This window comes from Chinchilla lanigera, unplaced genomic scaffold (genome assembly GCF_000276665.1).
Source record: "Chinchilla lanigera isolate Chin_1 unplaced genomic scaffold, ChiLan1.0 scaffold00096, whole genome shotgun sequence".
Classification (NCBI taxonomy): Eukaryota; Metazoa; Chordata; class Mammalia; order Rodentia; family Chinchillidae; genus Chinchilla; species Chinchilla lanigera.
Window position 1 is genome coordinate 7,369,132 of NW_004955497.1, and position 18,082 is coordinate 7,387,213.

General features: G+C 42.5%; 1 protein-coding gene across 1 annotated transcript in view; it reads right to left on the bottom strand.

Moving 5' to 3' along the window:
* Flt3 (fms-related tyrosine kinase 3) overlaps nucleotides 1–18,082 on the bottom strand; it is a gene marked incomplete at its 5' end in the record, with an annotated part of 83,683 nt that overhangs the window by 11,599 nt on the left and 54,002 nt on the right. Inside the window, 10 exon segments of the mRNA XM_013505445.1 lie at nucleotides 3,163–3,290; nucleotides 4,920–4,993; nucleotides 6,623–6,776; nucleotides 8,084–8,194; nucleotides 13,408–13,512; nucleotides 13,603–13,735; nucleotides 13,821–13,927; nucleotides 15,235–15,413; nucleotides 15,663–15,771; nucleotides 16,977–17,080. Coding sequence (XP_013360899.1) covers nucleotides 3,163–3,290; nucleotides 4,920–4,993; nucleotides 6,623–6,776; nucleotides 8,084–8,194; nucleotides 13,408–13,512; nucleotides 13,603–13,735; nucleotides 13,821–13,927; nucleotides 15,235–15,413; nucleotides 15,663–15,771; nucleotides 16,977–17,080 — 1,204 coding nt within the window.

Here is an 18,082-nt window from a genome sequence, read left to right on the forward strand (position 1 = left end):
CTTTTGCCGCTGAGCTAAATCCCCAGCCCCTAAGCTCTGATTTTAGATACCATGTGCGCTTCCTCCCTCTGCTGGATTAGGCTCGACCCTTTCTTTGTGTCATCTAACAAAACGCAGCCAATTTAGAAACATCTGCCTCACAGCCTGAGCAGGAAAAAGAACTACCTGCAAAGCTTAACTCAAGTGACTGTAAAAAAAAAAACAAGTGACTGTGAGTCATTCTTAGGATTTTTAAAGTTTTTATTTTTCCCCCTCAAAAAAGAGGTTTCTGTCTCAACTGCCTTAAAGAACCAAAGTTTTTACTCTTGGGGTAAATGCAAGAGATACTGTTTCTTAGGTGGTTCCACCCTGCTAAGTAGAGCCCTTAAGTGGCTCAATGTGGCTAAGGAGGTGTCAGTGGAGAAAGACTCCGCCCTGGTCTCATGGGAGTTTCAGAAGACTAGGTAGGGCCATCACGAGGCTTATCCCCTTCCCGAAGGAGTTAGTGGGCCCCAGTCAGGACACAAAAAGCCCTCACTTGGGCTCTCTTCTATGCTTCTATAAAAGATGCTGGTGCTTAGGACAGAGATGTCTGTCTAATGAATACTTGAGTTTCACAAGGGACACTTTGTGGGCTCAAATCGGGTCTCCTTCTACATAGGGTGCCATTGTAAGGACCCAAGACCTAGTTCTAGGTAGAGCCATCAAGTGGCTGAACACTTCTATGATCCTAGAAAGACGATACCATCACCCTGGCTTCAGACAGACACGTCTGTCTAGTGAATTCTTCAGTCTCACAAGAGATGCTTTGTGGGCTACTTGGGCCTCCTCCTTCTGCATAGGGTGCCATTTTAAGGACCTAAGACTTCACTGCCTCTCACTACAGGCCCCAAGACAAGCCATGGGAAACCTCATAAACTATGCCCTGTGGATTCCACCGACTCTGCTACTAGGGAAGAAGGGGCTTGCTGACTGAATAGCAACATCTATAAAGCACAAGCAGGAAATTCTGTAACTCCTAGAGACAGTCCATCCTCCCAAGTAGGTTGTAGTCATGCATTATAAGGGATCTCAAAAAGACATGTTTAATCTCCTTGGGAAATCAAAAGGCTGATCAGGAAACAAAAAGGGCAGCCCTACAGCTCCTCAGGACCCCAGTCTTATTCCCAGTTCCTGAGGAACCATTCTGGTCCTTCCTCAAGGGATGCAGTGACAAGCTATAAAAACCCTACATAGGAAGCAGTCACTAGAATTTTCACAGGACTAAGAAGAAAGCTGCTCCTGAGAACCTCTGGATGACCTGGGACTCCTCTTCAGAAAGCAAGACTCCAGTACTGCTTCAGATACAGATAAGTAGAGTCACTAATGACCCTAATTCACCACAGCTTAAATGGGCACCTACATTGAGGCTCCCATTTTTAATCAGCTCCATTATGTGAGTAATCTTGCTAAGGCTAGGGCTCTCAGGCTCTGGATAATTTACTGAACGTCCCTCTTCACCATACTTTGTCCTCTACAAGAAGTGTGGAAATCTAATCTGACACTCACATTTGGTTCCTCATCCCCAGCATAATACAGTGGTATCTCAGTTCACCAACTTGATTCTTTCCATGCTCCTGGTTGCAAACTGAGTTGGATGAGAAGCAAATCAAATGAAATAGGTCCCATGTTGACCTTAAGGGGAATATTGATTTGGTTCTTGTCCAGTTCAGTTTGTGACCAGCATCATGGACAGAACTGAATTTGTGAACCAAGGTACCACTGTAGTAGTTACTTTAGTTATTAACTTTTCTCATTGTCGTCAGACAGGTTTTTTTCTTCAACCTAGTCAGTGAGCCATAACACCCAAGGCAGTGGGAGAGTATATACTCCTCGTAGGTAGGATCTATAGTCTCCTCCAGTCAGAAGAAGCTATACAAGAAAGAACTCTACTCCCTCATTACTCCATAAAGAATTATGGGGATTTGTGTCTCTCAGGGGGAAATGAGGCAGGAGATTAGGGCATGGCAAAGCTGGCTGGGGAAGTAGGCGTGGCCTGTAAATTACAAAATCCCGGGACACATGCTCAGAGCAGTTCCCAAAGCTCTGCACATGGACTTCTTGAGAGAATTTGAGTAGGTTTTTGATCGGATGGTCCAGATCTGACATTAGCCTGAGGAGTGGATACAAAAAGGATGGTTCACATTAGTTTTTGCCTCTGCTTTCTCACTTCTACAGTGGCTTCCCCTCATGCCGTAGGGTGTACTCCTTTTCCTTCTTTTACTTGGCCCAAACTTGCTCTGCATAGCCTGTTTCTTTTCTCAACTCTAACAAAACTTTACTACTGTTTGTACTTGTCTTAAGCAAGTCTTTGCTCAGGACAGAAAAAAGCCTAAAAGGCACTGAGACAGGAGATTAGGGCACAGCAAAGCGGGCTGGGAAAGTAGATGTGACCTGTTAATTACAAAACCCCAGGACACATGCACCAAACAGTTCCCAAAGCCCTGCACGTGGATTTCTTGAGGGAACTTCAGCTGGTTTTCAACAGGATGGCTCAGACCTGACGTCAGCCTGGGGAGTGGATGATACAAAAAGAACATTCTGTGTTGAGTTTTTGCCCCTGTGTTCTCTCTTGCAAGAACGGCCCACCCTCATGCTGTAGGGTGCGCTCCTTCCTCTACATTTACTTGGCTCAAACTCACTCTGCAGAGCCTGTTTCTTTTCCTACCCTTAATAAAACATTGCTATCATTTGTGGTCATCTTGACCAATTCTTTGCTCAGGACAGAAAGAACCCAGAAACCACCTCCAGAAGGGGACTCCAGCACCCCAAAACTCGGTAACCCAGGAGGGATTTACAGTGCTGTTCTTCATCATCAGTGGGGACTTACCAGGCTTCCAATTTTGACCTTTTGCCCTGGAGGTTCCAGGGGACTTTGGAGAGCCTGGGAGGGCTGTGCTAGCCACTTCCTAATAGGGGATGGTGGGCCTTCGTGCTCTAATTAGCGGAGGGCTGGGGTAACATTCTAGATGACTTCAGCAGTGAACAGGGTGGGTGACGGAAACAGAGGACAGGAAGACATGTTAAAATAAACAGGAAAAACATACAGGCCAGTCATCTTCCAATCCTAATTAAGTGCATATCATTTTTCATAACTATCTTGTTTATATTTTTGTTATTCTTTTCACTTTAAAAGTGGCTTACCGACTTAAACTCCAGAAATTCCATCCCTTTCGCAACTTGATATGCAAAGCAAAGAAGATCTTCAAATGTAAGCACATTCAAGTCCTCCTCCTCTTCCAGCCGCTTTTGGTTTTCATATTCAACTTCATCTATAAAATAGAGTAGTCCTCACTTTTGCCAAAATGCTAAGAAGTTGCCTTATTAAATTTCCATGAGAAGCCCATTGAAGTTAGACGAGTTATCTTAAGTAAAATTGGTAGGCGGTGCTTGGTTTGGACTGAGCTCCTGCTCTAGACTCCAGAGACCAAGCCAACATGGAGTCACTCAGGCTAAGACTCCACACCACAGAGCAGACAGGAAGCTATGTACCCTTCTGAGAAATCAGGAGAGATAACCAACTTCCCCAAACCGACCAGTTTCAGTTGGTGTGATAATGAAGTTCCCTCTGCTTTAATCCTTGCAAAAAAATTTTTAAAAATTAACCCGCTGTTAACCAATGAATTACTTGTCTGTATTTCTGTCTCCCTGTCCCCGAGAAAGTAACTTCGAAATGATCAATCTGCTCCTTGGCCTATGGTCCTGCTTCCTTCAGCCCTGCTTTGTGTATAAGTGCAACACCTTCTGCTCAGCCTGTGGGTATAGTTACTGATGAAAGCCTTTAAGTTAAATCAGTTGTAATTTACTCTTTCGGCAGGTGCTAGGATGTATCCAAGGAGCTGTCATATCATTTTCCTGGCACTACCAGGACTGACCTGTGTGAACTGTCGACAGCCTCTGAAAGAAGAACCATAGGAAGATTCTTTCTGGCTATAGGTATGATCGTTAGCTGCTTTGATGACAGATAGCCTCCCGGGCAGTCTGGAATTTTTGATATCACCCTTCTACTTTTTTTTGCAGTATTGGAGTTTGAACCCAGGGCTACATTCCCAGCCATTTTTATTTTTATTTTCTAATTTTGAGACAGGGTCTTACTAAGTGGCCCAGGACAGGCTCAAACTTGCAATCCTCCTGCCTCAGCCTTCCAGAGTGCTGGGATTATAGGTATGCATCACCACATCCAGCTCTTGAGACCCTTTTTACAGTAGGTAGGTCTGTCACACTAATCAAGTGTCTATCATCTTATGAATTGTATTTTGCACTCAAAGTTCTTCTATTTATTCCTTCTAACAGTCCTGTGAGGAAGGTATTATTAGGCCCACTTTATAAATGAGAAATTGTGACTCAGATAGTTAAATAACTTGTTCAAAACCATCCAGTCAGAAAATGAAGGAACCAAAAGCCAGCTCACCCTCTGCCTGACTCCAGAATTTACCAACTTTTCCAGTTATTAGGTAATAAGATGCTCTAATTGGATTATGACTTTGAAAGAAATAACCTGCTAGGTGTGGTGGCACATGCTTGTAAGCCCAGCACTGGGAGGCTGAGACAGGAGAATTGCTATGAGTTTGAGACCAGCCTGGGCAACATAGTGAGTTTAAGACCAGCCTGAACTCCACTGCAAGAAAAAACAAACAAACAAACAGGATCAACCAAGTAAAATGGTCCCCAATGTTTATTAGTTGATCACTGACATAAAATTCATGGTGATAAACTGTTGGATTTTTTTTTTTTTTACTACCATTCAAGAAAACATGTATTCATAAAGTTTATCATGGACATTACCAAAGAAAAAAATTATCTCTGCCATTGCACTTTGTAAAAACAACTACCACAAAATCTTGTACCTATTTCTATTTTTATGACATTAGAAAGTGCTACTAATTAGAAAAAACTGTTACCTTCAGAATGAGTTGAATTCCCATTGAACCCTGAGAATTGATCCGAGTCCTGGTGTATTTGGACTTCTCTTGAACTAGGCATATAATTAAAGAGAAATTTGTTTGTTCATTGTTTACATTCTTCTTCTAAGCAGACATTGTATTTAAAAGTATAACTCACCAGAGAAATGGACCCCAATTGCAAATTTAACACACACTCAATTTGTCAGTTTTTTTGTGTACAGTAAGAACATCTGTGTCATTGGGGTTGCTGGTCTGACCAGGGTAAGAGTGATCACACAAGCTTTGTCACCTACGAGCTAAGTGTTAAGGTTACCCTTTATGAAAGAGAAATTAGGCATGAGGAGGTACATATGATTTGCTACACCAACAAGCTAAAAAAGAGTGGGATTAGTAATCATACCTCATGCTTTGTTTCCTAAATTCAACCCATTTTCCCATTAAAAGCTGGGGCAATATAGATCTTTGACAGAGACATGAACTGTTTTATCATGTTTTTGCTTGTTTGTTTTGGTTTTGATTTCTGGGGGTTTTTTGGTCCTGGGACTGGAATCCAGGGCCTCACGCATGCTGAGTGTGTGCTCTACCACTGCACTGCACCCCCAGTTTCATCCTTTTCATGAGTTTCCTTTTTGTAAAGCTCATTGCCTTTCCACATACAATAGCATCAATAAACAGACACAATGGAGAACTCATTTAAAGTTTGTCATACAGAAATCCTCAGTGAGTTTTGTGCCAATTACATAAACACATTACGATTCAATTTATTCCAACGTGTGAGCTTATCCTAATTTATAAATTTTATATCTTTGGAAAATGGCTTCATGTTCTCTGATCACAAACATTCCAAATTACTTACTTTAGCATATTTAATACCCAAACGACCGGAGCGAATCAGACGCCAGTTACTGACCAGAGTGCTGCTAACACACATCTGGCTCATGAAAATAGCTTAACTTTCTGTTCTAGAATATGCATGGCAAGCTGAGGGAGAGGCTCAGTGGCAGAGCCCGTGATCACTAGCTCTCACCACATGCCAGCCAATCCCTCTGGATATTTTAAAATTCAGATTATGAGTTCAGAACCCTTTTGTGCAATAGTCCCAGGACAGGAGCTACTTTCTATGAATATATCAGGGACTTCAGAAAAAAATCTTCCTTCTTTCTACCAATCCTTGTGTGGCAGCTTGAGTAATGCACTTTTCCCAAGATCAAATATGCATCTAGGTTGTGATTTAGAAACAAGTAGAGAAAAACTTGTCTCAGATCTAGTACCTGTTCTGATGGAAAGGGAGAGGTCTCATCACTCTCAATCAACAGGGAAACTACAGGAGTTCCCCCTTATCCACAGGGGATGTGTTCCCATGTTCTAAGGCCCCCAGCATTAATTATTGTTAACAATTGATAATAAAATAGAACAATTATAAAATATACTGTCCTAAAAGGTATTTAAAACTGATAATTTTTAAATTTCTGAACTTTGCCACTTAATAGTTTTGGATGCAGTGGGTCGAGGGTAACTAAAACCATATTAAGTGAGATAGATCATAGGGAGCTTCTCTGTAGCAAAGATCAGTAACTTTTCTAGGTCTTAGACCAAACCATGCTTTTTGAAACTGCCCAGTGGGGAAGTAGGGATTTAGCTACCACGTTTTGCCCATGTCCTGTCACGTGTAATGATGAAACCTTACCCCAGACACCTACCTGGAATTTGGATGTGATTGGAAAGTGGGGTAAAAACTGAAATTGTGCTCTTTGAAAATCTCTGTCCATGTCCTGTGAAATTTTTCTCTTTTACTTCTTAGGTAGTTGAGAAGGTCACCATAACAACAATATTCAAAAATCAAGTAAATTGGTCCTGAAATAATGACAGTTTTCATTATAGGTACACAAACCCCACATTGCTCTTTTTTTTTTTTTTTTCTTAAAGAAGTCTTCATAGCAACATTCAACATACTCAATGAGAGCTCAGCTCCCCTGCAACTTTGGGCATATATTTTTTCTGAACCTAGCTCTTCTTATCCTTTACATACAAATTCAGCTTTTTGCTCAAACATTTTGGGAAATTAGCATCCTCTTACTTTTTAGGGGGCCCTTGTACACACAGCCTCCCCACTATCGCTGGCATCCAGAATTCTCCATCCCCAACTGGGAATCGTATGCCATCTGCATTGTGAGCACTTGGTGCTATAGTTTGGATCTGGAATGTCCTCCCAAAACCCACGTGTTGGACATTTGGTCCCCAGCCAGTGGTGCTATCGGAAGGTGGTGGGAATTTTAAGGAGTGGGACCTCACTGGAGGTCTTTGGGGGCATGTCCTTGAGGGGATATTGAAACCCCAGCTCCTCTTTCTCTCTGTCAGTTTCTGTCTCTGCCTTTCTCTGTCTCTTTCTCTGCCTCTCTCTTTCTTTTTCTCTCTCTTTTCTCCCTAACCTGCATAAGGTGAATGGGCCTCTTCCACCATGCATTCCTACCATGGTACTATGTTGCTACAAGCCCAAAGCAATAGGGCCAAGTGACCGTGGACTGAGACCTCTGAAGCTGTGAGCCAAAATAAACACCTCCTTTTTTAGTTTGATAATCTCCAGTATTTTGTCACAGTGAAGGAAAGCTGACTAACACACTTGATTTGTTGTTTCCCTGAGGAGGGAAAAATATATTCTCAATACTCTCTTGGATCCATTTTTCTCTTTTCTCTGTTCTTTTAGTCCCATCTCCAGCCCTGCTGTCCCAGAATGATCCTTGAGCACCCAGTGCGGGTATTTCTAGGTAGATGTGGAAGAATCAGAGCATATATCCCCAGAGGATTCTGGAAAGAGTTTGAAATCCCACCTTGGCTATGACTTGTATGAAGGCAGCCTGGTGGAGGCATTGGCTGGACTCTAATTATTTTCATCACTGCACTTATGCAAGCAGAAGAGAAGCACAGATACCACAAAATATACTTTCAGGATCATTCATATTTTTAAAGCAAGTTATAATTATATGATACATCCCAATGAAACAGGTAACACTGATCTGTTTGAATTGTGGAGTGCTCTATGTCCAACTCCACTTGAGTGGACCACAATGAGACTGAGAAAAGAGAATAAGAACAAGAATAAAAGTCTTCTGTCTTTAGGCTGAAATAGTGTGTATTAGGTGGTTCTGGTAGCAGCTAGTTACCTGACAGTGTGCACGCCCCCAGCAGGTTCACAATATTCTCATGGTGCCCCAGTTGAGTCAGCATTTTGAGCTCCGACATGAGTGCCTCTTTTTCACAACTGTCTGCTTTCTCTGTCAATGGAGGGATGTAAAGAAACATCAAACCCAAGTAGAATAGGAATTTCGTGTTTTGTTTTGTTTTTGTTTTTGTTCCAGTACTAGGAATCGAACTCATGACCTTGCGCTTGCCAGGCAGGTGCTGTGCCACTGAGCTAAATCCCCAGCCCCAAGAATTTCATGTTGTTTAATAAATTAAAAATTTCCCCAGGTCAGATATGACTTGCATTACTTATCAAAATTATAAGAAGGGGAGACACACATGAATTTTAAATAATAATATCCTGTGCTTTAAGAATTTCAAAGACTGTGGTACCAGAGTTGAATCTACTGTCCCTTTCTACTAAGAATCTCCTCTACTGCCCAATACAAAAACCCTTAGAGCTGACTCTCTTTTTTTTTTTTGGTTTTTCTCCGGTACCGGAACCAAACTCACGACCTTGCGCTTGCCAGGTAGGCACTTTTGCCGCTGAGCTAAATCCCCAGCCCCATGACTCTCAAACAAACAAGATAATAATAACACATGATTTTCCTCCATAGCAGAGGTTAACAGATACACAGAAGGGAGAAACAATACTTCTTGCTCTCATTCATCATTCATTCATTCATTCATTCATTCTAATTCTTGGATAGCTGAAGGCACAAAAAGCCAAGGTAGGAGAGTCAGGAAGGATGTTTGGTTCCACCTGTGCTTCTCATGTCTAGAACCTTCCATTTGTTGGTAACCCCAAAGAGGACTAATTCCTACCAATCTCGAGAGTCTTTTACTGATGATGAGAAATAGGACTGCCAAGCAGGGTAGCATGTATTCATCGGCCAATACACCCATGTTGTGGAGACAAGTCCAGACAGCTTTGCTAGCAGCACAGCAGGCAAGTAGTTACTGATGAACTCAGAGGGCTCCTGTCATCGAGGCTGATGTGTACATCCTCGGACCGCCCTGCCCCAAGTGGATGCTGGAGCCCAGAGCAAGGAGGGGGTTTTTGGACTCTTTAGTCCAGGTTCCAGCCATGCACCCCAAAGTCAATACACGCTTTCTTACAGGAGTAGTAACTTTTATTTATATTCAATGATGATTCAATGAAATTTCCAAGTCCAGTTATTTGGAAGACATCTTAGACTTTATGGCGGTCTTTTCAGAGTGCTGATATCACCTATTTTGTCCTGATTGGGTAGTGAGGGGCATTTCCTGTCTCCTAGTTCTTGGCTTTGGATTTGGACCTTCTTGTGTGAGCCCAGCACCCACCAGCATATCACACCTTCAGCTGCATCCCACTGGACGGGGATTTGTGACTTTAAACTGTCCCTCTACTGAGTATCTACTGTGTATCTACTGAGTGCCTACTGTGCAAAATGCCAGGGAATGAAATATGACCAAGATGTAGCCCTGTCTTCTCGGAGCTTCGAGAAGGGAGACAAGTAAATAAGCCATTACAATAGACAGCCAGCCCTCAATGTCATGAGTTCTGCATCTGTGAACACAGAGCATAACGAAACTGCATCTGCACCAAACATACAGACTTTTTCTTCCTTGTCATTACTCCCTAAACAATGCAGTACAACAACTACTTCCATAGCATTTACATTGCATTAAGTATTAGAAATCATCTAGTAGTGATTTATTTATTTATTTATTCATTTATTTATTTTGGTACTGGGAATTGAACTCAGGACCTTGCGCTTGCCAGACGGGTGCTTGTCCCACTGAGCTATATCCCCAGCCCTAGTAGTGATTTAAAAAGTACAAGAAGTTGTGTGCTGGCCCTGTGCAAAGACTACACCATTATACAAAAGGAACCTGAGCATTTGACATTGTGGGATAAACAGACAGGGTCGTGGGAGCAATTCCCCATGGATACGAAGATGACTGTAGTACTATAACTGTTCTACTGTACATTGTGAGTACTGTAACTGTATGTTAGAGTACTACTGTATGACTGCAGTACTATAATAGATGTGGCAAATGAATGTAGGGTGCTGTGGGCTCATTAAAGAGCTAACAGAGCTAACATAGCCCTGGACGGGTGGGGAAGGAGCCCCCAGTGTCCACACTGGGACCTGGAGAAAAATAGGAGGTAGGCAGGTGCAGTCACAGTGGAGTGGGTGAGGAGGGGAGAAGTTTGAAACCTGAAGTGACAGAAATGCAAAGATCAAGAAAGAAGGAAGCAACTGGGCCTGGTGGCACATGCCTATCATGCCAGCACTCTGGAAGGCTGAGACAGAAGGATCACAACTTTGAGCACAGCTTGAGCAAATTAGCAACATAACAAGACCATGTCTTAAAATATAAAAAAATTTAAAAGCTGGAGATGTCACTCAGTGTAAAGGCCCTGCATTCAATTCCTAGTACTGTTGAAGAAAGAGGAGAGAGACAGAGACAGAGACAGAGAGAGAAGAAGGAGGAGGAGGAGGAGGAGGAGGAGAAGGAGAAGGAGAAGGAGGAGGAGGAGAAGGAGAAGGAGAAGGAGAAGGAGAAGGAGGAGAAGGAGAAGGAGAAGGAGAAGAAGAAGAAGAAGGAGAAAAAGAAGGAGGAGAAAAAGAAGGAGGAGGAAGAGGAGGAAGAGGAGGAGGAGAGGGAGAGGGAGGAGGAGAAGGAGAAGGAGAAAAAGAAGAAGGAGAAAAAGAAGGAGGAAGAAGAGGAGGAAGAGGAGGAGGGGGAGAGGAGGAGGAGAGAAAAAGTATAGCAAGAGAGACGCAGACCCTGCCTTCTTGAGCCTCATGAATTAATGCAGCAGATAAGACATTACTTAAATAAGTGAACATTTAATTACAATCATGAGTAATTCTATGGGAAAAGCCAACACAGAGCTAATGTAACATATTGTAAGAGACTTGATTGGGGTGGTGATGCTTGGGACTGAATCCAGCGCATCACACATGCTAAGTATATTCTCACCCACTGAGATAGATCCCTAACTTCCAGGGGTTGGAGCTCATCTGCAGTAGGGGAGAGAGAAGGCATCCCTGAAGAAGTGATATTTATGATACCTAAGTGAAAGAGGAAGAAAGGCCAGGGAGAAGGATCTTCTGCGCAAAGGCCCTGAGGAAGTAGGAGTACCCTGCTCTGGGGAACTGAAAGAAGGGCAGTGTGCTGGAATGCTGAGATAAGAGGCGGAGAAGCTGGACAGCAGCCAAGTCATTCAAGACTGTGTAGACCATTTGGAGCGCAACTGAAACTCATGGGAAGGATTGGGTAGGAAAATGATATGATATGCTCTGTATTCATCTCATCACCATCACCGCCTGACTTCGGCATAAATCCACCCGGAGGTAAGAGTGGATACAGGGTACCTGCTTTGGAGACTGTTGCAGCCATTCAGGAGAGACAGGCCCGGACGAGGGCAGAAATAGAAGACAGATCTGAGAGGCACTGAGCAGGACACCTGATAGGAATAGCTTCTGCCGGGTGAGAAAGAGGCCAGTCTCAAAGAAAGTCCTGGCTTTCTGGTTTACCCAAATGTGTGGACTGTAGTTCATCACAGGCACCTGATACCAATTCTTGAGAGAGTACTGATGGAAGGCTAGGGTTGGGGAATTCGGTTTGGATAACTTGAATTAAAGGGACTTTTAAGACATCTAAGCATTTGGTCATAAGAACCTGACACTCGGAGATGCAGTCATGAGAACCATCAGGATACAGGAGGACTCCGGGGAGTAAGGTGATCACCTAGGGTGAGCATGTGCAGGTCCAGGAACAAGCCCACAGGAACTCCACACTCAAAGCCGGATGGAAGAAGATGAGACAGCAAAGCACTGAGACTCAGTCAGAGAAGTAGCAGGAAACCCAGAAGGATACTGTGATGCAGAAGCCGGAGGAAGAAAGCACTTTGAGATGGAAAGACCCATAAATAGTGCCAATTTATGCTGAAAAATCAAGTAACAGGAAAACTGAGAAATGCCCACTGGGTTTAGTTGGTTGGAGGTGTTGAAGCTCAGAAAAGAACACCCCAAACCAGAAAGTATGGCAACTTTGGAAAGGAGCAGTCTCAAGGTCTCTCATGCCACCCCTGCAGCCCACTGTCTTGTCATTTAATCCTCTTTCACACCCAAAGCATGTAGAGGAGCCTTCTGAAGTTCCCTTCTCTAAAAAAAGCTCCCTTCCCAGAAGAAATGCAATTGTTATGAAATCTCACCAGCAAAGATCAATTCTCAGGACAGATGAGACTAAAATTCTCCAAGCTCAGGACACTGTCCCCAGAAAGACTGTTCATGTATCTTCTGAGGACAGTATTTAACAGACTTTATGTATGTAAGACAGACAGATGCACACACACTTTCACCTCTTCCAGACCTTGTCCTCACCATCCTCCAGAAACCCAAGCCCCCATCCAAGTTCCTGTCCCTTTCTGTAACTCAGGATACTATAAAAGCTTCACTATCTAGTCTTTTAGCCATCTGACTCATACTTTGTGTTAGATTCCAGTGCTGTGATTTTCCCCATGCACAATATGAATTTGTATGCCTTTCTCTCTTATTAATCTTCCTATTGTCAGTTCATTTCATCAAAACTTCAGAAGGTAAAGGAGAAATCTTCCCTTTGCCCCTACATAAGTCACTGTTCCTCTTAGCGAGAGAGCCAGTGGGGGTTCTCTTGCTAGGTGAGTGATGGTATAAGGGGTTATGGGGTGGGTGTGGGATAGGAGTGGATGGAGCAATGAAGGGAGGTGTGGAGTCAGAGGGCCCCAATTTGCTCTTCTACCCAGAGTTACTTCAAGATGTAACAGATAGTTAAGTACAGTGGTACATGCCTATAATCCCAGCACTCTGGGAGACTGAGGTAGGAGGCCTGCAAATTCAAGCCCAACCAGGGCACTTAGTGACTTGGTGAGATCGGGTTTCAAAATAAAAAAATACAAAGACTAAGGGTACAGCTCAGTGCAAAGGCCCTGGGCTCAGTCCCTAGTACCACAAACACAAAACAAAACAAAACAACAACCAGAAAAACCCCAGAGGCAACTTTTGTCTTTTGCCTGCAGTGATTGTAACCCTAAATACTGAAGCCAAGAAAAATTGAAGAGAGAAGAAGTGGAGTTTTGTATTCATGTATTCATGGCTTGTATTTTATATTTTTGACTTGGTTGACCCTGACTACAACCTATTCCTTTGAAACCTTGAAGCATGGCAGGTGGAAACCATGAAAATAATGGGAGAGAAGAGAAGGGGAAGTGGGAAACTGCCTTCCGTTCTGGCGCCTCATTGTGGACATTACCCCACTGTATGTACAGTACCTTTCAGCATTTTGACCGCAACCTGGATTGAGACTCCCGTTTTGCTAATTCCATAAGCTGTCGCATTCATCACTTTTCCAAAAGCACCTGATCCTAGCACCTTTCCTGCCAAGGGAAACAGGGAGTAAGTGTATTGTGAAGGTCTTCCAGGGAACAGGAGATACTCCAGAAGCATCTGGAACACTCAGCGCTTACCGAATTCTAAGTTTTCTCTGGGAAACTCCCACTTCAGATCATACTCATACTCTCTGAAATCGATGTAGAAGTACTCGTTATCCGACGAGCCAGTCACCTGGACCATCTGCAGCTGGCTTTCGTACCTGAATTGCTTCAGAGGTGAGATACACAGTCTGTGAGCAACAGGCAGTTTTTCAGATAGAGGAGACAAGAGGAGTTTTTCCCATTGCTTTTACCTTTTTGTACTTGTGACAAATGAGCATAATGAGGACAAGAATGAAGGGAAGGCAAAGCCCGATTGTTGCATAGAACGAGATATTATCTTGGATGAAAGGGAAGGGGCCTGTAACAGAGAAGCATCATTAGGCAACACAGCAGAATTCCTGTTCGCTGTTATACATAGTAAGTCTCTTACTATAATCTCACACATCCTACTCCCACAGAAACGAAGGCAGCACACCCACAGAGGACAAGTTCCCTTCCTAGAAAATGCTAAGTGATTCTAAACCCACTTTTTAAAAAACCGTAAGAATTACATGCACTTAAACCCACAGGAAGTACAAGTCAGACTTTTTGAAAGTCTGTGTTGCTCCTACGAGCGTGGCATATGAATGCTGGAGACATTAGCTTTGTCATGCTGGTGCTTCTGAACCCGTGGTGTAGGTGGAGAAGTTACAAAATTGTTTAATTCAGGCGAGGGTTCTAAGAAACAAACCAAAAATTATTAAAAAGCAGGCTACTCTCCAGAGGCTGCATGTGCAAAGGAAAACCGCTTCAGTTGTCACATAGCTGTTGTACTATTTAATCAAATAGTGTAACTTATATCTGTATTTAAGGACATTTGTGCAATATGGTCTTACTAAATAATTGTCAAAAATTGGCTGTGGTTTGCATTCTTTTAAACATCTGAAACAGAAAAAATGCAATTTTTAACATGTAACAATAGTATTCAACATGCTATGTACTGTGTTTAGGACACTAATTTTGAAGCCAGTACTTCCGTATATGAAAAAAAGAGCTATTTATCTGCTTGTTGGAAAAGCCTAACGAGGGATTCCTCTGGTTGTTCACTGCCAATACTGAGGCATTTTCATTACAGGAGACTTTGCAATGTTATAAAAAATAAGACAAAAGGGAAAAAAGCACAAAACAATTTGAAGATATCTTAGCTCAATGACAAATCAAAGAGTGATATTGTTTTTAACTGTAATACAAGATGAATCTATGCATATCTCAGATGTCCAATACTGTAATTAATTAATTTATTAAAGACTGGCTCTCCAGTTCTAAAAGAAAAAAAAAAAAGCAGGGTAAAGGTAAAAGGAGATTAACCGAAAGGAAAATGACAAGCTCTGAATTATTAAATCTGTTTGGCTAAAGTTGGATCTTTTGGTGGATCTTCATATCAGTTTGTGGGTTCTCTAGGTCACTAACTTATGAGTCATAATAACATAAGTAAAACTCAGCCTGAAATGCAAAACAGTACAATGTAGGTCAGTGGGGATTCTTGCCTGACTCAAAAAACCTTCTTTTTTTTACACATCCAACCCATACTCTCTTGCAAAATTCCCCCAATAAAAGCTAGCAACAGAGAGTACTTGTAGTGGGGAATTCCTGAGGGTAAAGTATCACAACAGCAACATAGCCTACCTGGTGAGTTTAAAAAGATTGTTTCACAAGACGTGCCCACGGAATTGTACGCGCAGCATTTGACCAGGAATCCTTTCACAGCCTCGCTCATGTTTAGGGTACTGCTCGATACCCACTGTCCGAATACTTTTCGGTTAGCTTTTTTATTCCAGACTCCTTCTGTGATTTCTTCTGTGCAGCTGAAAAGCAATGACAGATAGAAAAGTTAAGATAGCTACAGCTGCTGTCAGAGTGGAACTCAGGGTTTCCATAACCAGTTCTCTTAGACATTCATCTGTGATGAGTTATCAGAAACAAACTAGGGCCAGGGAGAATGATGGTTGACTCAGAAGGTAACAACTTTAACTATGTCATCATTTCTTCTTAAACTGTATCCATGAAAACGTCAGTATGTCAGGGACTTTTTGATTCAGGGAGGTGCTGATTACTTGGGAGACTTGTCTGAACATTTCTTCCAGGTCCAAGATGGTAATGGGTATCCATCTGAGGAACAAGATGCTTGACTTGCTGATGCTTCGGCCAACACTTGAGGTTTTCCTGCGGAGAATAACATGCATAATGAGCTCATGGAGTTGGTGCTTTCCAGAAATAGTTTCAAAGTCAACATCGGCATAGGCTGCCCATTTATTCTAGGCAGTGTGTGCTTCTGGCAGGTGTCTCATTTGGTGTGTCTCAAGATATGTGTTACTCCCTTCTCGAGTGCCACAAAACCTACTTGACAGGTAGCCCTGAAACAGTAGACAGGGACCTTCATGGTGACAGGAGATGGAGGAATTCTTGGGCCTTAATCCAAGACCTGTTACCCACAGAAGGTGGAGACATGTCTTTTTCCCTTTCTTCCCTGCCAAAAATGTACGGAATGTACCTTCCCCTTCTTCCTCTATTCTTAGGGCAAGAACCAGGGATACCGTGACAGCGTGACAGTAGAGGGCACCATGATGTCTCCAAGGACAAGATATCTTATACCAGGCAGAAATCCCTTAAAATAGTAAGAAGAGGTTCTAGAAAGTTCTATGCTCATGGCCCAATGAAAAATTACCAAACCCTAGATCAGCAACCCCACAAAATCTGGTCTCTTTCATTTGTTAAGGAGGTCAGTCAGATCTTCTCTAAATGGGCTGTGCCCCTTTCAGCTTTGTTTTTCTTCAAGCTGACATCCCTTCCTCTACCTTCTCAGCTAAAGTGTGTACCTGTAAGTTTGTGCTGTTGCCTTGGTTTTAATTTTCATCAGCATGGAGACAGAAGTGTCTACACCTCCCCAATCAACAGCACCTCTCCACTGAACCTGACTTTCCCACTGCTCGGCTCCTCCTGGAGAAAGCTGAGGTATAGACCTCTCCCTACATACTGTACCTCAGAATGGTGCTTAGCTTCAGGAGGATATCTGCAAAGTCTGATGAAATATATACTTGTCTTTTTTCTTTACTCTCATCTTTTTATAAACCAAAGATATGACAATTATTCAAACACATAAATGGCAGTGATATGACTTTCAGCCTTTCCTTACCATGACCTTTTGAAGTATTGAAGTCAATAAAGTCACAGTAAAGCACATGCAGAGAAGACATGGAATTAAGTCTTTTAGCCAGTAGGTAAAATGTCAAGACATTTCAGTATACAAAAAAAAATATATAGTTCCATAGCATCCTTTCTAAGTCATGAGTGAGTACATACGGATTAAGATTAACAGAGCACAAAGGCATTAAAAGACAAAAAATGAAATTCTTGGTGATTTGACTTACTTCTTATATTCAGGGTGAACATTTTGGTGAACTGGGCATCATCATTTTCTGCATGGAATACGTATTCTCCTGGCTGGTGCTTATGGTTGCAAAACTTAGATATGCTATTTGAAAAAAAAATTAAAGACAGACTTAGCCTGATTTTTATAGACGATGCTACATTGAAAGACAGTGTGCATGGAAAGAGACTTCTGCAGGGCTACCTCTACCTGCTAAATTTCAGTGGACAAGGAGGTATCTGTACGCTGGACTTTTGTGACTCAAAGTGTCATACACAGACAGGCAGCCTCTGCATCAGCAAAGTATCATTTGGGAAGGTGGTAGAAATGTGAAATTCAGACCACACCCCCAATGTCAGTAGATACAGTATGTTAAGATGGCCCCCATGTGATTCCTATGTACATTAAGGTTTAAGGCTGACTGGGTATCCTCAGAGAGACAAGCAAGATCCTGCCCCTCATATATTTTGGATAGTTGACTTCCCAGAACATGGAAGAAACTGTGCAGGTGGGGAAGTGGTTCTGCTTCCTGAAATGAGTAGCTTGTTGATGTTGATCCTAGGTAGAACCTCTGATTTACACAGCAATTATCAGTGGTGAGGCTCAAGTCCACTGAGTCTACACAGAAATCTTTGCATGATCTTGGTAGGCTCTAGTACCTTCTTGGAATATAGATCAAGCACCGTATATATTTTGAGATGGGTAATTTGATCCTGGGGACTGTCAGCCATGCCTATCAGGCCCATGTATTCCTGCATGTTGTAGTGAGAGGCTTGGTAGCATAGGAGGGTGGGGGTAAAGGAGCTGTTGTATATACCTTCATGTATTCACTATAACGAAATCATAGAAAAAGAAAAACATGTCCTTAACCCAGAATAAGAAATTCTAAGGCTTTTTCAAAAGACATTTAATGTGACCACAGTTTACTTATGATTTAAAATTTGGAAAAAAGACCAGGCACAGTATGGGGAGGGTAAAAACGTAAGCATGAGGAGCCAGAGCAGAAGCTGACCTTAATCTAGGAGCTGCGTAGGAGGAAAAACACTAAAAAAAAAAAGATGGATTCTCTGTTAGACAGCTTTCTGTCACCATAACAAAGACCCGAGA